This window comes from Phocoena phocoena, chromosome 5 (assembly GCF_963924675.1).
Source record: "Phocoena phocoena chromosome 5, mPhoPho1.1, whole genome shotgun sequence".
Classification (NCBI taxonomy): domain Eukaryota; kingdom Metazoa; phylum Chordata; class Mammalia; order Artiodactyla; family Phocoenidae; genus Phocoena; species Phocoena phocoena.
Genome location: NC_089223.1, coordinates 17,722,129 through 17,743,810, shown reverse-complemented (window position 1 = coordinate 17,743,810; position 21,682 = coordinate 17,722,129). Strand labels below are relative to the sequence as shown.

Below are 21,682 nucleotides of genomic sequence, written 5' to 3'. Positions count from 1 at the left end.
CCGGGGTCGGAGGTCTGGGAAGTGCTTCCTGGAGCACGAAGGCGGTTACAAATCACGTGACGGCGGCTTTTGGAGGAACCTGTGTCAGAAGCTGTCGTCTGAAGTGACAGCTTAGGGAACCGGGCAGCCCAGAAACCCAGGTAACTGGAGCCAGTTTGCCCGGTGTTAGGCTTGGGCCCGCAGGTGGCGCGGGCGGTGAGACGGAAGAGAGAACGCCCCTTTCGCCTCCCCTTTAGGCCTGAGTTTTGGGTGTGAGAGGGTGAAATGGGCTGAGGTCAGGCATCTCGGTTACCCGTCTGGGTATGTGGAAACTCCGAGTGCCTTCAGCCTCCCTGTCACGAGCCCTGGAGTCGCGGATCCTTGTCTGACCCTGAGGAAAGCTGACCCCGCGTATGGGGTTGGAGGTGGGGAGGGCGAGGAAGTGGTGAGAGGAGAGTCATCAGGAGTTTCTTTTTCAGGCGTGGAGACTGATCCTGCGAGAGGAAGGGGTTCATCATGGCGGATGTGAGTTTACACAAGAGGAAGGAGAGAGTGGGCGGGGAGAGGTAGCGCTTCCCAAGTACAAATTTGTTTCGTTCTAGCGCTTCCCTCCACTTCATTATTTTCTCTAGGGTCCGAAGTGAGAGATTAATTTGAGTAGTTTGCGGGGTCCCGAGTTTCTGCCTGGAATGGGCTTGGAGGACTCTAAGGTGCCTGAGGTTGAGAAGATTTTTTTTCCCACGCCCCAGTTCTGCGGGCTTGAGAGAAGCTCTGCATATCTCCCATTTCGATTTCTAAATGATGGTTTGTTGCTCTGAATCTTTTTCCAGTAAGTGTTACGTCTCTCTGAGCTTATTGTAGCAATTGCAGATGATTTATAACCAACACCTCTTTAGCACAGCAATACAAGCAAATACAAGCAAAATTCTAAATTTAGAGAACTTCACTCCTAGAAACAGCAGGTAATTAATACTGTTAACGTCTGTGTTTGTTTATAGTTTACATACTGTTATTTTGCTGACATACATGCTAAACATTCTTTGGAACCTTGAACATACACTCATTTAATTCTTACAGTAACTTTTTTGAGGTAGGCACTATTATTATTATCCCTGTGTTATAGATGAGGGTGCTAAGGCACAGAAAGATCAAGTGACTTCCTCAGGTTACACAACTAGGAAGTTGTGGAGTCAAGATAGCAACCCAGGCAGACTGGCTCCAGAGCCCGTGCTCTTAACCAGCACACTAAATGGTCATTCAACATCAATATGAATCGGATTTTTCTGTTTAGGTTGCAAGATTATGTTTTTCAACAGTTAGCAACTTTTTATGCCTTTATCACTCCATTTTTGGGTGTCTTCCATTATATTTTTGAGGCCTTATTCTCCAGGCATAATCAGGTCACTAAATTCTTTTCAGCATCTCCCTTGAAAAGATTGCTGTAGTAAGGACTGTGAGAGAAATAAAGATGACTAAGGTATGATTTCTTTCCTTAAGGGTTTCTAAAGTTAAAAAAAAAAAGTATAGTAAGCAAGTGATCACACATGTGCATACATTATTGTGTAAAAATTCAAAGGAGAGAGGGATTGCCTCGGTTTGTCTTTATCAGGAAAGCTGGTTTGGAGTATTTGGTGGTTGAGATTAGCTCTAAATGATGAGTAGCAATTTTTTTTTTTAAAGGCCGAGAAGGTATTACTAGTAGAACGAATAGCATAAGCAAAGTTAGAGATAGGAAAGGAAAAGATGTATGTGGAGGAGCTGTGAATAGTCCATTTCAGCTGCGGCTGAGGAAGTGTATGAGGGAGTGGTAGGAAGCAGGACTGTAAAATTAGTTGTAGACCATATTGTAGGGAGCCTCACATGTCTACAGAATTTGTACATAATTTGGTAAACAGTGGAGAGCCATTCAAACATTGATTCTTGATCTTGGCTGGACAGGGAATCATGTGGGGAGCCCCTCCAAACCAGGCATCAGAGTTATTTTTATGCTCTCCAGGTGTTTTCCATAGCCAGGGTTGAGAATCACTGCAACTATAGATTTAGAGAAGGAGAATAATACGATTATTGGCATTGTGTAGAAATGTGTGGGGTAGAAATGGTAGACCGTCATACCAATTGGGAGGCCAGTGTAAGTCATAAACAGTAAACTGAACCTAAACCGTAACATCATTTGGAAAGGAGAGAAGAACATCAGTTTAAAAACATTTGGCTTCACAAGTGATTTTTAAAGTGATACATGCGAGTTTTGGGTTAAATATTACTTTAGGTTTCAAAGCTGAGTAAGTGACAGGGATTGGTAGTGCCATTAGTGGAAACAAGAAGAGATTGGGGAAATCTGGATTTCGGATGAAAAGTGATGAGTTGAGCTTTGTGATAGTGTGTGCAAAGATAAGCTGATGGTGATAACATGAAATAAAGTGAACGTCCAGGTTTGGAGAATAGTAGGGATTAAAGGGCCAAAACAGTCTGATTTACCTATGTAGAGCTCATGATTGATGCCGGGATTGTCAATGAAACTCCCCAGATGAGAGAGTGTAATGAGACAATGTAGTCTTCTGTTTCTTTAGTCGTAATTGTGTTCCATGCTAAACACTTGACACACATTGTGGTTTGTCTTTAGCCATGCGAGGAAACTGAGTTTCAGAGAAGCTCGTCAACTTACCCAAGACTGTGAAAGTAATGTTAGAAAGTCTGTGGATATGGAAAGATGTTCATAATATATTCTCAAGTGAACACAAAGTTAGCAACAAGAAGGTGTACAATAGTATGAAAAGTATGATCTAATATTACTGCTAATATGTATTTGTGTTTCCACTTCTGGATATGCTAATCACTTTACATGCATCGTATCAATAAAGTTCAATAACAATCTTATGATGTAGGTTCTATAATTATCCCTACTCAACAAATAATGAAACTGGGGCTTAGAGAAAAAGGTTAGTTAACTTGTTGGAAATCACACAGCTAGTTAAAGCATCAAAATCAGAAAGAGAAAGAACACAAGCAAGAATGGTTATGAATGAATACTTAAGTTACCTGAGATGTGGATAGGACGGTGTCTAGAGAACCAGTACAAGGCATTATTATTATAATACGATTTTTTATATTCTCTTTCAGGACCTAAAACGATTCCTGTACAAAAAATTACCAAGGTAAAAAATTACTAATTTGTTAGTAAATAAATTCTGCTTAACATATGTTAATTTTATGTAGTATTTTTTTTCTGTTTATCTTAGACTAATATATGTGTATTATGCTATTATTCAGCACTTTCAAATACCTAACATAATCTTATGTAGCACAAGTGATGTGCTTCGAGTTTGCAGGTAAACAACATGAGCTCTTAGAGAAGTTACATGACTTGTCTGAGGTTAAACAGCTAGTGAATGCGAGAGGGCTAGAACCCAGATTTCTTGCCACTTTAGAGTTCTTTCATAGCGATTTACTGGATTATACTTTGACGTAGTTGGAGTAATTTCAAGGGGAAAAAACCTAAGAATTTGCCTTTATTTTTCACATTGCTTGCAAGACCTAATTGCTGAGTCTACATAACCGGAAAATGCTAGACTTAGCAGCTCATACTTGGAAAAATCACAAGGCTTTCTTCTACCTGCCCACAGTCCATTTGATGCACCATTTTATAAATTAGGCTCTTGTGTTGAGGACAGTGACTTCCTTTTAGGTATTTTACTGATTCAGAGGACTTTGTCACTTTAGTTGAATTAAAATTCACATTTAGTTTAATGTAAAATGATACCTTAGAGTTAAGGGCATGAAAGAGAGGAATATATTGAGACATCCATTCTCACATTCCAGAAGAATTGAATAACCTTTGAATTAGTATAGCAGAATATGTAGTGAGATCCTTTTTTTTTTTAATTTTTATTTCTTATTCTCCGAATCTGTTTGATGTTAAAAAGGTTTTAGATGTCAATTTACATAGGTGGGGAAAGAAAAAGAAAAACACTTGTTTGGATTTTTGCCTAAATTGGTTTGTGTGGTTTGCCTAGGCTTGTGCCTTTACTCTGATTACAGAGCAGTTGAAATTAGTATTATCTTCTAGTTTTGATTTATCTATATTCTTCTCTACTCAGAAAGAAATCACTACTGAAGTGTTATTTGTTACCATTGACTTTATGTTAATATGATACTTAGATTCATTTTTACTGTCTCCCTCCTAGTGCTGGCAACTGTAAAGACAAGCTGCCGATTCTGTTCTCAACCTAATGATCAGCAGTACCAGTAGCCTCAGCTTTGCACAGTAGGGCAGGGCCATAAAAATGACCATCCAAGCTGGAACTGTCCAAAGCAATTTTAATTATCAAATTTCTAGATTTTGACTTAAATGAGAGATGTGTGACTCTTCCTTTCACTATAACACTTAGAGGCTATTGTAGGGTTACTAACTGGCCTAATTTCGATATTGTTATGTCACAGGGAATAGGGAGAGAGGTGGGGAAGCCGCCAGTCAGTGGAGCAGTCACAATACACAACATTCATCAGATTAGTTCACCATCTTGTATGAACATGGTTTGTGGCACCCCAAAATAATTACAATAGTAACATCCAAGATCATTTATCACAGATAACCGTAGCAAATATGGTAATAATGAAAAAGTTTGAAATACTGTGAGAATTATCAAAATGTGACACAGAAGCACAAAGTGAGCACATACTGTTGGGAAAATGGTGCCCATAGACCTGCTCGGTGCAGGGTTATCAAAGCTCAGTAAAGTGCAGCCCAGTAAAACGAGGTGTGCCTGGAGTTACAGGACTGTAGGCTTTGTGTTATAGTTAAGGGGCTATAGGTCCTTTGTAAATGATGAAAGTTTGAGGATGTTTCCCCATTATAATTTTTAACATTTTTGTGCTCTAGGGAGTCTCACTAATAATTTAGTATTTAAACTGCATGGATAAATTATGTCATTCTCAGTGTGCACAGGTGACAACATTGATGTTAATATTTTTGAATGTTAATTATGTACCAACCACCCTCTGCTTTACATGCATTATTTTTTAAATTTCACAGTAGCCAAATAAGTACACTTATCCCCAGTTTCAGATTAACTGAGACTTAGATAGAGGTTTTGTAACTGACACAAGGTAGCTTAAACAGTAAGCACCAGACTCTGAACTGGAAACCAGGTCTTTCTAACTTCACAGCTGTAGACTTAACCATTCTGCTTACTTTTTGTGTAGGCGTGGCTGAAAGGATTGCTGTATGACCTCCATTCTTTCTGTCCTGTTCCCTCAGCTTACAATGATCTTTCTGCCCCTCTTTTCTTAGTACCATAGCATCTCGGCTGAGATACCACTTCCTCAAGGAAGCCTTCCCTGACCCACCTGTCTGAATCAACCCCCCTTTTATAGGCTCACGTATCCCCACATATCTCTTAATGGCACTTCCCAAGTTGTAGTTTTATATTTGCATGAGGTGATCTGAATGATAGCTGCTCTCCTTTTAGATTATACGTGTGTGAAGGCAACTGTGTCTGTTTTTGCTTGTTATGGTGGAAGAGTTTTGGCAAACATGTTATAGGACCTTATATCAATAATTGAGTTCCCATGGTTTTTCAGAAATAATACATGAAAATTACCATTATGACTTTGAAGGTACATATTTCGAGAAAATGTTTTATAATATTTTAACTTTTTGTTTTCTTTCTAGTGTTGAGGGGCTCCATGCTATTGTTGTGTCAGATAGAGATGGAGTGCCTGTCATTAAAGGTAAAATGGAGCAATTACATGCCAGTGTCCTGTTTGCTTTTGAATAAAAATGTATTTATATCTGAGTAATATAGAAGGCAAGCATAAAATAACCCATTTCAATACATTCAGGAGATGGTCTTAGTTTGGGAGGAAATGTTTGCTTTTGTGTGTTGAAGGCTGGGTTGGAATCTTAAGTAACTTATTATATATCAGATGTATCACGATATCATCCAGAGTTTAAGCTTGGATTTATCACAAACCCAGTTTCCCATTAAAGACATTTTATGTAAACGATTAGTAAATCTAAGTGATGAGAGTGGGCATATGTGTAGATATATTATACACACAGACTCCCCCAATATATGTTTTTTATCAGTATTGCTAGTAGTTTTAGGATAAACATCCATACATTTGAATTAACATAAATTTATTGTTTTGTTTACTCTTTCTTGTTCTGCTTCCTTACTGGAAGTAAGATTTTGAAAAGCTTTTAACTTCACAATTACTTTAGTTTACCAGAATCTAACAATAATTTTTGCCTAAAGAAGAACTGGTTAACCTAAGGAAAAAAATAAAAGAAAGAAAAAGAAAAAAAATTCTTTTTGCCTGAGTTTTACCTTTTTTTTTAAAGTATATATGTCACAGAAAGAGTAAATAATGTCCTGCATATTTTGTTTACAATTTATTTTCCACCTGGGGTTATCATATATGTCAGATAATTTCAGACTTTAGAATTCAAAGAAAGTTTAGAAATTAGCTAATTTAGTTCTTTCATTTTATAAATGAAAATGGCCAAGCACAAAGAATACATTGTCAGTCCAAAGTTGCACATGAGTCAGTGACAAGATAGGCAAAGAACCCATCATCTCCTGATGTGTGATCCAGTGTGCTTTCTAACCCAGCATAGAACATAGGTAGCCATGGGCAAGTCACTTACCTTTTCTCAGTTCTGTAATGAGGGCTTTGAAGAAAGTAATCTCAGAGATTTTCCAGTTCTCATGTTCTTTCTGAGGATCGCTGTGTTAAAAGCCTTAAGCTCAGCATTTACTGGTACAACTAACTCCACTTAGACCTTTTAATGAGTGAAAGAAACTTAAAACACATGGCCAGTTGTAGAATTATTATTATCTACAAAAGATACTTCTGTGGGTTTTATAAGAGCAAAGGTTTTTGAAGCTTTTTTTTTTTACTATTCTAGCGTTGCTCTCAGTTAACCAAAACATTCAATTTATTAATTGTACTGATAATCATAATCTGTGTTTTAAGTTAGATATTAAGAAAATGGAAACAATTAGTATTCATTTGAAAATTTTAAAAAATTGTGAGAACCAGCATTTCTTCCCTTAGTTATGATCACTTAACTTCTGGCTGAGTGGTTTTTCCCACCTAAATTGATGAGACCCAGTTAGTAATATGATTTTCAGTATTGTGAAGCATAACCATTGTGATCCATTTTTTACAGGTTTATGTTAAAAAAAAAGTGCTCTAGATCTTTTCCCTACCATATTTCCTGCATAATTTTTACTTAAATCATTTATATTTCCAGTGGCCAATGATAATGCTCCAGAGCATGCTTTGAGACCTGGTTTCTTGTCTACTTTTGCCCTTGCAACAGACCAAGGGAGCAAACTTGGACTTTCAAAAAATAAAAGTATCATCTGTTACTATAACACCTACCAGGTAAGTTCATAATTATCAAATGGTTTGCTGATGATTTCAACTATTATTATGTCTTCTGTATAAAATAGTTTGTTTTATAATTCTAAATTTTAGTTTCGAAGGGGATGGAATTATAAAATCTTAACCTTCAAATTGGTTATGTTAAACTGTAGTAATTTTTTTCACATTTCAGGAATTAATTAATATAGAAAATTAGATTAAAAGATTTAGTAGTAAAGTATATGTTAATCCTAAAAAGGGTAAATCAGGTCACTATTACCTCCAGTAGATGGTGCCCTTAGCTTATTTAACAACTGTGATTTCTCAAATGACACACTTTTTTAATTGTGGTGGTGACAGATACAGAAATTTCCTTGAAAATCAAATGATAAGTTATTTAAATTTGTTATCACTACTAATTCCTTCATTTGGTTTGAAATATATAAAATAAGTGAGGTTATTATTTGTGGGAAAGAAATTAGTTGCTACATATCTCTTGACCTCCAGCTGGATTTTCTTCTTTAGAATAAATTAATCACTTCTACTTTAGAACAATGTTTCCCAGAGTATGTCATGTACTACTGATGCTACATAAGTGACATTTTTTATTTTAAAAGTTATATGTTTTAATGTCTTTTAGGCAAGAGATAACCAGCCCATCTGACCTTTAATTTAGCCAATAAGGGTTAGGTTGAAGCTAAATTTTTTAAAAAGATAGTTGATTCAAAGTTAATTTAAATTTAAATTAATTTAAATTATAGTGGTTCAGAGGAGGCAGAAGATCATTAAGTTATAACCACTTGAATGACTGAGAAATACTGCCTTGACCTATTTGCTTATCAAATATTTATTGAGCCCCTATTATGTAATTGACACTCTGCAGGGCTTTAGAAGATAAAAAAAGATGAAGAAGACACAGCCCCACCTTAAAACTTTCCAGGCTAAGTGGTATTAATGTCTCTAAGAGATAATCAGTAAGCCTGTTTTATGGAAATACTTATTTTCACTGTTGCATGTTTTCATGATGTAATACCATGATGTTAGGCTAGTATCTTACACATTGACCATTTAAAGTTTTTTGGAAGGTTAAGATATTTCATCTGAATTACACTAGCTTTTCACTATGTAACATATTATTTAGATCTTGTTCTCTTTTTAGGTGGTTCAATTCAATCGTTTACCTTTGGTGGTGAGTTTCATAGCCAGCAGCAATGCTAATACAGGTGTGTTTTAATACGGCTTTTAATTCTTTATAATACCATATCTGAGCAGTCTAATATGATAGGAATAGCAGATTTAGAGTAAGAAAACCTAAATTCATGGCCCAGTCTACCATCTGTTCCTTGATCTCTGGAAGTGTAACTTCTCTGAACTGTGTTTTTCATATCTGTGTAATGGAGCTAATGTCTGCTTTCTCGATCTTGTGCGCTTATTTTTTAGTTCAAATGAGACAGTGTATAGGTAAGTGATCGTTTAAGATAGAAAGGAAAATTAAATGTTATCTCCACCTCTTGAATGCTATATCTTGCTCACGTTACAACAGTTTAAGAAAACAAAGAAGAGTAGAGAAGATAACCAAACAGAACACGTAAAAACGATCAAGGATGAGTTCAGTTCCATATAGACCAATCTATAAAATGTTGAACAATAGTGGGCAAGATGAATGTGATTGAGAATTTAAAGAGTGTGACTAGGATGAATATACTCATTCTTCTTTAGGGTGGAAGAATTTGAGGACGAACACTGGGAAGCTGTACTTTCTAAAGAGGATAGTAAGATCTCATTGTATCCAGTAGCCTTCACTGTCTATTTTCATGTAAAATAATGACAGTATTCAGTTGAATTGTAATTTTTTTCCTCTTTTGGTTAAAGTGGAATTTTTTTAAGGTCTGTCTCCTTCAGCTTTCACCGCTGTTAGAACTGTTACGCATTCCTTTTCTGTTTTTTCTCTTTCCAAGCTCTTTGAGCCCACTTTGTTTCCAGCTATGTCACTGAAGCCTGTATTTAGATTCCTCATCTTTAAAATGAGGGGTTTAGATCTGATGATCTATTGGGTCTCTTCCATTTCTAAATGTTTTGAAGCTATAAAATATCATATGTGAAAACACTTTATAAATTGTATAGGATGGTAGTGGTGTCAATATTTTAAGTATATTAAACCTCAGTTCTGATAAATCAGTCATGTGATAAAATCATCAGTTGTTATAAATTATGATAATGTGCAGAACTGTATTTTAGTATTGATACTTAGAACATTTCCTTGAGAATCCCAGATGCTTTTAATGCTCTGTGAGACAGAGGAAGATCTTTATTTGAGCATAAAACAAGCAGTATTTAAGATATATATAGCCTTCTACTCTGGTAAACTAAGGAGAAGCTAATTTCTAGACTAGTTTGTTTCTTTCAGTATATGTTTTATACTCCTACCAAGCATCTTTAAAATTATTGTTTTCATTTGAAATACCCATTTATATCTTAGCTTTATTGAATTTATATAATAAATATTTGATTATTCCTTTGCTATCTACCTATCTTGATAAAGTTCATTAAAATTGGCTCAGGAAAAAAGTATACCTTTTTTTAGTAAAAATCATGAGTATTATTCCTGAATCAGTGCAGATTTTGAAATAATAAGGTATAAATTAAAGCTTTCCTTTCAAAACTAACAAAATTATAGCACATATGTAATTCATTTTACATCTTCTAATACATATAAATATTTTCATTTATTTATGTTAATAGATGATAAAAATAAACCATAATGAATATGGGTTTTTGATTACTTTATTTAGAATTACAATATTTTGTTTTAAGTATGTTTTAGTAATGGAGAATGAACTATGTCTCACTTACTTTTTTAGTATTATACATTTTGATAAACATTTTTCTAATGTTCAAATTTTCTTAATCCCTTTGTTTTAGGACTAATTGTCAGCCTAGAAAAGGAACTTGCTCCATTATTTGAAGAATTGAGACAAGTTGTGGAAGTTTCTTAATCTGGCAGTGGTTTCTGTGTATACCTTATCTTCATTATATCAGACAGTATCAATCCAGCAATCTTTAGACCACAACAACACTTGTATCCATGTACTCAAGAAAGGGCCCCTTTTTCCACCTTACACTAGAGAAAGAGCCTATAGATAGAATTTACGGACAGATTGATTCTTTTCTTGTGTAGGGCCTTTTCTTATTTGTGAGGTCTGGGGATTCCACAGAAACGGTTCAATCTATCACAGCTCCTATGGAGTTAGTCCAGTCACCAAATAATGCATGAGATTCTATTCGGTGGCTCAGAATCAAAATGATACTTTGATCCACTTGAGCCATGAAGTGCTCCCTATTGTACAATATGCCAGGCCTGCAGAATGAAGCAGACTCTTTTTATTGTGAATAGTGAGGACATATTTTTCTTCATATTATTTTATTTGCATTGAGAGGAAGATAAAATGGCTTAGTAAAAGTAATAGAATCAGTACAATCACTAACTTTCCTTTGTATATATTATTTTGCAGTATAGGTGAGTATTACTAACTGATTTGATTCTTCTCAGAGGGTGCTGCTCTTTAATGGAAATGAAAATGATAGCTAATGTTTTTTTCTTCCACTCTGCTTTCTGTAACCAATCAGTGTTTTTTAATGTTTGTGTATTCTTTATAAAATTTAGATGTGATTCATTATTGAATTGTTTCCAATATTGGTATGTATGTAAACATGGTAGTATAGCCCTTTCTTTTCATACATGAGTATAAATAAAATAGTATTTTTAGAAGTACAGTTTGAGCACTATGTAGGTTTTTTTTCCCCCAGACGGTTTTCAAACGTTTAAAGACTATAATTAACTTAATTCACTCTTTCAACCACACGAATAAGTGACTGTTTCACGTCTGGTTTGGAGACCGTTTTACCTAACATAAACTGTGAGTTGGAAAATAAACCTCATCCATGAGCCTAATTTAATCTCTGAAATTGGTATTACAGTTCTAGCATGTGCTTTTCATTTTCAGGAATGCAGTCCATCATTCAAGGTTGTTAATTTCCTCCTAGGATCTTTGACAATCAGTTTGTCACTGGTACCTGGCATTGAGCACCTACTGTGCGCCATTCACTAGTGCTACCACATTGCAGAATTCTAAGGAGCACAGTGTACCTCATATTTCTGTGCTCCGGGAGTGCATTTTACATGACATGTGTACAAATGCAGTCTCTCAAGTTGTGCAGTAAGATCAGCCGGGCACTGTGCCTGCCTCCTCCTTCTTGCCTTCCTTTCTTCCTCCCTCCTTCCCTCTCTTCTCCCATCCTCTACAAATATGAGACTAAATTGTGGTACCTATCTTTAAAGAATGTACAGCTTAGTAAACGGAGCAGGTATAGGAAATGCTGTGATGAAGCTGTGCACAGGATGCTATAGAAAACACAGAATGGGGCATTTAAATTGGGCAGGAACAACAGCCTTTACAAAGAAAGAGAGGCAGGAGATATGTTTTACCTGCAGCATGCTATAAACAGTTAATTGTTACAACCTAATGAAGCATTAGACACATCCATTAAAATCGAGAATTCCCATTCTCCAGATTATTATTTAATAGTGTCCAGGAAGTTTTGCCAATGCAGTGGTGCATGAAGCAAGAAAGTCTTTCATAAGTGAGGTGACCAAAATTGTAATTACTGGTAATTTTATATGTGTACCTACACACATTCATACCCACCACAGGAAAGAGAACTAATAAATGGAGATATTTAACCTCTGCATGGTGAACACTGCTACTGTTAAAATCTCTATTTTAAGGGGTATAATAGTTAAATTATTCTTTAGTTCATCCAGAAAAATAAGTTGAAACTTTCTAAGGAATTTTTGAAAAGGTAATATAAAACTAGATTATTTTTAAAGGATAATGTAAAACTGCATCAGGTGCACAACTAGACAGATCAGTAGAACAGAACAACCCAGAAACAGACTTTAGTACATACATATGAGGAGTTAAAACATTGTGACGATGACATCATAAGTCAATTGGGAAGGATTTATTGAAAAATCAGCACAGGGCTTCCCTGGTGGCGCAGTGGTTGAGAGTCCACCTGCCGATGCAGGGGACACGGGTTCACGCCCCGGTCCAGGAAGATCCCACATGCCGCGGAGCGGCTGGGCCCGTGAGCCATGGCTGCTGAGCCTGTGCGTCCGGAGCCTGTGCTCCACAATGGGAGAGGCCACAACAGTGAGAGGCCCACGTACTGCAAAAAAAAAAAAAAAAAATTAGCACAGACATCCTTTATGCCCTACTGATGGACGTGTGAATTGTTATATCCTTCTAAATAGGACAACTTGGCAATCTCTACCAAACTCAAGTGCACATAACCTTTTACCCAATGTATTAGGATTCTCCAGAGAAAGAGAACCCACAGAGACAAAATAATTTGGGCACCCCATGTTGAGTCAAATTGACACAAAAGCCCACAATTCCACTTCTAGATATTCATGTTACCGATGCATATGGATGTGTGAAAAGTATATACTTATAGTCATTGCAATTTAGTAACATTAAAGGATTGGAAACAAGTATCCATCATAGATGAGGTGACCTGTTTTGTTTTTTTTTGTAACAATGCCATTTTATATCTGCTGTTCTCGGTGTAATTATTAGTGCTCCTTTCAACTCTGAAGGGTCCCACTTTAGATAGATTATATGTTCACCCTAATCATAGAGGGTTGGTTAAAGAAATTTCTACATTTGCCCAATGGAAAAAAGAACGAAGAAGACTTTGGGTACTGAGATGGAATGATCTCCAAAACATAATGTTCAGAAGAAAAAGCATGGTGTGAAACTGTGTGCTATGTTACAACTTATGTATAGGAAGAAAAAATATAGATGTATATTCATATTTGCTTGTGTATGATAGGTATCTCTGAAGATGCACAGAATGTGGTAACATGGGTAGCCTCCGTGGAGTGGAACTAGGTAATTGGGGGACAGGGTTCCCAGGAGTGACCCTTTTCACTGTAAACTTTACTTATTGAATTGTTAACTATCCAAAAGTGATAAAATTAACTAAATAAAATATTTCAGCAAACAACAAAATTTATAATAAAATGGTGATGAGGTATTTGGGAAAGAAAGTTGTATCACTTGGGGTTCACCAAAAAACAACCAGTAGGATATATACATGAATTAGACTTAATTCAAGGGACTGGTTACCTGATTTTGGAAATTGGCAAGCCCCAAAATCTGCAGGGCAGGCCAGAAGCCTGGAAAATCTCGGGCAGGAGCTGAGGCTGCAGTCTACAGGGAGAATTTCTTCCCCATGGAAACCCCAGTTTTGCTCTTGAGGCCTTTCAACTGCTTGAATGAGCCCCACCCATGTTATGGAGCATAACCTCTTTTATATAAATTCAGGGGATTGTAGATGTTATTAAGCACATCTATGAAATACCTTCATAGCAGCATCAAGATGAATTCTTTCTCAAGAAGGCTCTTGCTTTATTTTACTTGGCTGTCCACTAGCCAGACCTACTTGAAATGTCCACAGACTGGGCTGTTCTGTTTGTTAGTACAAAATAAGTTACAGAAGTTGAGGGTTAAGGGTTTAAAAAACAGCAGACATACTATGTCTATTGAATTTGATTTAAAAACTGAGATTGTGATAGTTGTATTTTTACTTCAGTGTTCTAATAACTTATTGGATTTTACAAATTCCCAGTCTGATAGAAAATAAATTTTAAAAGAAAATAAATCTGGCCCTTTTCCACAGATAATTTAAGAAGCTCTGCTCGACGTCATGCCCAGACAGCCTGAGTCGTGGTGAGCAGAGTGTAGGCTCAACGTGGCTGGGAAGACTTTGGCAAAACTACAAGTTTGCTGCAGTTGACCTGAAGTAGCAGTAGAGGAGGGAAGTAGAGTTTATATTCATCCTGTAATAATTCTCTTGCTCTCTGCCTGAAACGGACTCAGTGTAACTCCCTGACCTGCACCCCGAGCGTGAGTGAGAGGGAAGGACCAAAGAGCCCAGTCTCCCGAGTGCCCTGGGCTGGAGAGAGGGGCCTGTGGCCTGCTGAGTGTCCTCCTGTCCAGTGGCCCAGGAATAGGGACGGGTTTCCCTCCGAGGCAGTAACAGCCATCTTACCGTTGAGTGGGGCGCTCTCCTGGTCCAGAGGCAGCAGTGCTTCTGCGGGGCAAGATTTTCCCGGGGTTGGGGGGATTCTGAGAATAACTGCTAATCCTTCAGCTGTGTCTTGAGGTACTTTATGATGAGCACATACTGTTAGCGACAGAGCTTTACACAGACAGCTAGTCTCCCAAACAGCCCCACTCCGATTTGGCACGAATCATCCTTCCTCGTCCTAGGGCCCTTCCCTGAGATCCCTCGGGGTAAAATCATGATCACTTTTCAGGGCTGAGACAGGTAAAGAAAGCAGGTAAAGCATCTGGGGTAGTACTAATTGCATGGTGTATGTTAGATCGCCCTTTTCATGTCAAAACCCTCCAAACAATGGCTTTATCCCAGCTGAAGCCCACTCCATCATATAGCTTTGTGTGCCTCACTTGAAGTATTTATCTATTTACTTCTGTACGTCGTCATGGATGTATTTCCTATCTTTTCCATATTCAACTGAAAACTCCTTGAGGACGGGGACTATTTCTTCAACTCTGAATCTTTCAATCCTTTGTAGCTCATAGTCTAACCAAAGTGGACTCTTCATTGCTATTTATGATATTAATTGGTTATATTTCTTTTAAATTACAGTTATTAAAAATACTTTAGTAGCAAAATATTACAGGCACAGCAAAATCATGCTGTTTTTAATAAACAGAACCAAAGAATGTAAATAAACATGACATATTTTACAAAAAATGAAAACAATGTTACCTACACAACACACTTGGATCTAAGAAAACAAAACAAAACTGTACGTCTCAGTGAAGATTTATGTCTAACTCCTTACTTTGCAAACTTGACACAATACTTTTTTTTTTTTTGCGTTACGCGGGGCTCTCACTGCTGTGGCCTCTCCCGCTGCGGAGCACAGGCTCCGGACGCGCAGGCCTAGTGGCCATGGCTCACGGGCCCAGCCGCTCCATGGCATGTGGGATCTTCCCGGACTGGGGCACGAACCCGTGTCCCCTGCATCGGCAGGCGGACTCTCAACCACTGCACCACCAGGGAAGCCCAACACAATACATTTTAACTTGACATTTGCTATATTCCGTATGATACAAACATTACAAAATACATTAAAAACCTTGTTGAAACATACAAAAATTTAATATAATTTCTGAGTCCTAGATGTTTAAATAACAGAAGAAACGTATTCAACAAAGTAGCCCTTTGGACTGCAAGAGCAGTGTCATATCATAGCTTTGCTCCACAACCTTTTTGTTTGGGCTCTTCCTCCACTTTTGTCTCCCTTCAAACTTCAGTCTAAAAAAGCAGTATTAATAAAGATAATAGAAGGGGTTAAAATCTATTTAGGAGCTCTGGATGCCAGTATCTCATCCCCCTATTTCAATCCCCTTGTTCTGGCTTGAAAATGCTGTGTAACAAACACAGCATTACCCTTTGCATGTGGATTTAGTGTTACTCCCTCAATAGACAAAAGAAGTTCCTTTTGAATAAGGTGTAGGGTGCTCCGTGCAGTGCAAGGTACATCTTTCTTCTCTTGGGCAAATACCTCCCTCTCACTCTGGGGAAGGGATTGTTATAACACACTCTACTTGGAAAGTTTCTTTCACTCTGTTTGAGAAGTGTTGGATGAAGATAACTTAGTGCTTACAAGTGCTCTATTATTGTTATAATAATTATCGTGATCATTATTATTAAACTACAAGTTACTACTTTATCACTCTTCCTCAATTTATGTTTTCTCACTCTTTAAAGCATTTCCCCCAAAATGACTAAAAGAGATGCTTTTTTAAGATTGTACCTTCCATTATCCTTATCATCTTACCCAATAGCCCACAGGAGATTTAGTTCTCACAGGTTTATCATTAGAGGGGAAGAAAGGACCCGGTAGATATCTGAGCCTTTTACAAAGAGAAAATAAATACTACAAACATTTTCCATTTTAGTTTTGGAAATTGTTTTGTTTTTTGTATAAAGGGGAAAAAAAGTAAAAACAACACTGCTCCTCTGCCCCAATCTTGGACAATTGCTATCCCAATACACTTTCTGAAAAGCAGTCTAAACCTCGGGCTACATATATAGCTGTTTCCTTCCTGGATAATAGCACAACTTGGAAGTCAGATGAGTTGACCCTGGTGCAGAGTGGGACTTTGGGTAACTAATGTCAGCCAGCTTGGGGACAACAATGAGGGAAAACAAAAACCATCTCCCATCGCGTGTTCTAAGATCGAGCACACCTGGTCGCAGTGGTTCATCCGTCTCCATGAGAACGAGGAGCCTTCGGTATTCTCAGGGACATGGCAGGATCTTGAAGGGCAGCAGTATTCTGTGAGTCAGCAAATGTGGTGTCTTCTGAGAGGTCCAAATCCACATCTGCTTTTGATTTGTTTCTACAGAAAAATCCTTAGCTTTCATCTGAAACCTGCTGTGGATCACAACATCAGGAACATTCCACCCTTCTCCTGGGTCAGGGCATCCCTTATCGAGGAAGGTCTGTCTATTTAAAGATGAATGAGCGAGATCGGATTGTGCCTTCCCCTTGATCAAGCTGTTTTCTTATTTGAGACTGCAAGAAAGCACACCCACGTGTATTTATTATTGAGCAACTTTAAGATAGCAAACTGGCTTTTAACAAATATTAAATAAGAAATGCTAACTAGTAAGAAAACCGTGCAACTGCAAATTAATTATCATGTTCCCTCCTCCCCAAGCTTTATTCTGGTTTTTTGTATTTTTCTCAGGAGACTATACTGTAAAGTGGTTGCTAAAACATGCACAAATTGGGAACTGGCCTAATACTTTTAGTAATCCATAAAATGCAATACTATTCAACGAATCAAAATGAAGATATAGATCTAAATTTATTGATTTGGAAAGATGTTCATGATATATTGTTAAGTGGAGTTAGCAAGTAAAGAACACTGCAGAATGATGAAATTTTGTTTCTAATATTTATTTGCAGAGGGAGAAGTCTGAAAGGATGTGCATTTGATATATTTTTACTTTAAATTTTCTATAATGATTGTGTCACTTGCATAGTCACAAAATAGAAGAAATAAAAAATGATTCGTATTTGAGCAAAAGCTTCATATGGCAGAGTATTTCCCCATTGAATATCAAATACATTGGAACTGTCTCAGAATGAGTAGTATATTTCTTTGGATCTCAAACTGAAAAGATAACCAAAAGCAAAAATCCCAGTATTTGGAAAGGAATATTCAATAAGATTGTATATATCAGCTAATTTCATTTTAAAAATTAGGAATAATTGTCTGTAGTTGAAAACATGACGGGTTTCAAGATGGTATTTATAGGAAATTTGAGAAAGCTTTAAGGACAAGTTCTTGCCTAACAACTCACTAACTTGGAAACATACAAAAAATGCATGAGACTAGTAAATTCTTATAAGCCCTTTGTCTTCCTCCTGGGAGGTACATAGAAAGCAGATAAATTAACACACCTTTGGTCCTTGACTGGCACAAAGTAACGCTTACACTGAACATGAAGCTAAGTCTCTCTGGCAAGCCTCCTTCTCTGACAAAATAAAAGGATTTTCTACTATAGAAATATGTCTGCTTTCCTCTGTCTGGCCTCTGGTCCCACATGTCCTCCTCCAGGCAAACTTGGACCAGCCCACACACTTAAAGGAAGCCTGATAGACACCAGGGTGTGAGGCTAGGCTCTGGGGCTGAGACCCCAGTGCATTTTCGTTCTTTTTCTTTTACTCCTTTCTCCATCCCTTCCACATCCCAGAAGAATGAACAGACTCTTCCATAAGTCTGCAAGTAGACCTCCCGTCTGTTCTCGGGGGTTGTCTGACTCTTTCAATAGAAATATGTTTGAAATCATCAACATGTGATTTCTGAGTACTAGGTATCCAGAGGCATGAATAACTCACCAACTTCCAGCGTAATATCTTGATCCACTCGTCAGCTTCTACTCCTGTCTTTGCACAGAGATAAAATGTCCTGAATGGAAATACTAAGCTGATAAGACAAAAGAAAGAATGTAAGACACTCCAGATAGTTGGTTGAACATCTATTAGTTGAGCACTAATTAGAGTATTCCAAGGGGAAAAAGAATTGACAAAGAACCTGGGTGAGAACTTGAGGAGCCGGTATATATGGAGCTAGTCCTGCCAGCAAACGCAGAAATGTTGAGGCTGCAGATTCATATTACAGACCAGATTTGTATTTTCTAATGAGAGCCCAAAGAAAAAAAAGGTCCAGGTCACCCCCAGATCACTTTATTGTTCATGTCTTAGACTGAATACACATATGTGTTTATTCAGCTGATCTGTTAAATGACTCAGAACTTGTGCTATGATTCAAAGACAGATAAGAGAGTTTATTGAAGGAGCTCATTTGTGTTAGCTGACTTCAGCGAGGATGACACTGCCCTCTGTGGATGAAGACAGTTTTAACTTTTCAGGGCAGGAAAAAGAGACAATAAATCTCTTCAACTATTTATTTTGCCCACTTCTGGCCATGAGTTAATCTTTGCTGAAGGGAAGACAAACTTGCCTACTGGCATGAAAGACTGTTGTTCTAGGAATAGAGTTAACTCCTTCTTTGTCTCTTTGGCTATAGAGTCAAAATCGTCAGACTTATATCTCGCCCACACCTCCTGTCCTTACAGTTGAGATGCCAAACACTAAAAATCTTTTTGTCCTTTTTGTGAAAAATGAAAAAAATAAAGCCTTGGACTTCCCTGGTGGCGCAGTGGTTAAGAATCCGCCTGCCAATGCAGGAGACACCGGTTTGATCCTTGATGGGGGAAGATCCCACATGCCGCGGAGCAACTAAGCCCATGCATCACAACTACTGAACCTGCGCTCTAGAGCCCGTGAGCCATAACTACTGAGCCCGCGAGCCACAACTACTGAGCCTACGTGCCACAGCTACTGAAGCCCGAGCACCTAGAGCCTGTGCCGTGCAAGAGAAGCCACCGCAGTGAGAAGCCCGCGCACCGCAACGAAAAGCAGCCTCCGCTCGACGCAACTAGAGAACAGCCCGCGCGCAGCAACAAAGACCCAATGCAGCCAAAAATAAAAAATTAATTTAAAAAAAAGCCTTAAAGTGAAATCAGAAGGGTTTCTATATCCTAAAACCAAAGCAGCACATCTGGTTATACCAGTAATTAATGTTGAATAGACAAGAGGGAAGTCCCTGTGTATAAAAGGTAAACCCTGACGTGAGGTCCGGTTGGGCAGTGAGTAGAGAGAGGGGGAGCTGGGGGGAAGGTGTGATATTGTGTACAGAACCAGTTGCTGGAATTGTCATTGTTTGGTCCTCCCTGGGAAAGACATGATTAATTGCCTGTTAATACAGATAATTTTTCCTCTCTTCTTGCTAACAGAACCCCAGGTGATAAATTATAATTAGTCGGAGCCACTTATGATCGTACTATACTGTTTTCTAGCTTCCTCTGCTGCTAGTGATGGCCATGGGACTCAGTCTTGGCCAATGAGATGAGGAACAATCCGATAGAAGAGTTTCTGGGAAAATGTCTGCTTTCCTGATACAAAGGGCAGACCTGGCTAATACCATCCCAGCATCTTTCTTTATGCCTTACATGAAAATGTGAGGCCTACAGTTAGAGTAGCTCTCTTGGACCCTGAGGTAGTAAGCATGAGGAAAAGACCAAGAGAATTATCGAGACATTGGACCTGACCTTGTCAAGGTAGCTGCCTATCTCCCAATTGCTTGTTATATGAGAAATATAACCCCTTGTTAATTCATATGGTACCTTTATGTGAATTTTAAAAAGATTTCCATTATTGGTTGATACTATACAATCATTAATTAATAGTAGTTAATGTTAATTTTCTTAGGTGTGACAATGGTATTGTAGTTCTATAGGTGATTTTTTTTTTCTTAGGAGATGCAAATTTAAGTATTCAGGGATAAAGTGCCATGATGTCTGCAACGTACCTTCAACTAGTTCAGGGTGAGAAATAAGACACTCTTTTCTCAAGATACTTTACTTCTCCCAGTTATAAAATTGTCATGATATACTGATTGTGACAGAACAAAACACTTTTGTGCCATCTGCCAGAATTGTCATCATTATACAAATCACTCATTGTTGGAGTCAACAAGGTTGTAATTGAAATTGAATAAAACACCTCAAAGGAATAAAAGCTGTCTACGATGTGAATGGCATCCTACTTGTGCAGTGCATCATACTTGTGCAGTGTACAACCTAAACAATTATACCCAGGAGATTTTCCTACTTGTTTAAGTCACTTTAAATGAGGTATTATGTCACACTCGGCTGAAAGCACTTCTGACATACATGCCCTGTATGACGGTTAAACCCACTTGCCTCAGATCAGAACATTTGTACACATTAAAACATACAATTTTTTATTCTTCTGCTAAACTGTCTGGCAAGAAGACTTTTAAAAACATTTACTTTATAAAACAACTTACCAAAAACAGTTCACCCTTTCCTGTGAATAATCAAATTGTACAGCCGAACATTCTGTTAAATCTAGGCTCCGAATTGGTTCTGGTGACTTAAAAAAATAAAAGGGCAAACTGTGTCATCATAAGAACACACATACAAATCTGTACATCACTTGTTCCCCTAACAAGTCTGCACTATGAGCGACTGTCAACTTTCCTTCCACTATGGGGACTGATTATAGAAAACCTTCCTAAGGGAAGTCACATGCTCATCTGGGGATTGGCTTTTCATGAAACTGGACATTAGGAAGAGATTTTCTTTGTCAATTTAAATTTGGTGGAGATGGATTTTTAACACGTGGAAGGGAGTCATATTTGTCTCCCATGTTTTTAAACATCCACTTACTCAGAAATTTTGTGTAGGAGAGATGAAATAATTTTTAATTTGTTTAATGAAATCGGCATGAGAAATGGACATATTTTTAATAAAGGAGGACACTGCTGCAAGAGACAGTTAATACTATGGCAAGAGAACAATTCCATTGCCTTAGATGGAGGGAATGATGTCCTCAGTGAGCTAGAGGTTAGCCAGCCTGAGAGAGCCGTGTCTGGGATACACATCTCGTCTTTGCAAAAGAACACTGCTCATATCAGGAATCAAGAATTCACATCTCCAATCGTTTATAGGATGTTTCAGGTGCTCATAAAATTTCAGGGATTTTGAAGGCAGACATTTCATCTACAGGGCTCTTTTTTTTTTTAACATCTTTTTTGGAGTATAATTGCTTTACGGTGTTGTGTTATTTTCTGCT

At 37.7% G+C, this 21,682-nt stretch overlaps 2 protein-coding genes across 2 annotated transcripts in view; one reads left to right on the top strand and one right to left on the bottom strand.

The window, feature by feature from the left end:
• LAMTOR3 (late endosomal/lysosomal adaptor, MAPK and MTOR activator 3) lies at positions 1 to 11,290 on the top strand. The gene is made up of 7 exons (XM_065877764.1): positions 1 to 140; positions 459 to 504; positions 3,097 to 3,131; positions 5,648 to 5,706; positions 7,235 to 7,368; positions 8,507 to 8,570; positions 10,270 to 11,290. The coding sequence occupies exons 2-7, from the start codon at positions 496 to 498 to the stop codon at positions 10,341 to 10,343; spliced, it is 375 nt and encodes a 124-aa protein (XP_065733836.1). The 5' UTR covers positions 1 to 140; positions 459 to 495; the 3' UTR covers positions 10,344 to 11,290.
• A 5,667-nt stretch (positions 11,291 to 16,957) lies between these two features.
• Positions 16,958 to 21,682, bottom strand: part of DAPP1 (dual adaptor of phosphotyrosine and 3-phosphoinositides 1) — a 57,962-nt gene continuing 53,237 nt past the window's right edge. Inside the window, exons 7-9 of the mRNA XM_065878116.1 lie at positions 20,895 to 20,980; positions 18,359 to 18,446; positions 16,958 to 17,026 (exon numbers count right to left, since the gene is read on the bottom strand). Of these exons, the coding sequence (XP_065734188.1) occupies positions 16,958 to 17,026; positions 18,359 to 18,446; positions 20,895 to 20,980 (243 nt within the window). The remainder of the gene's footprint in view (positions 17,027 to 18,358; positions 18,447 to 20,894; positions 20,981 to 21,682) is intronic.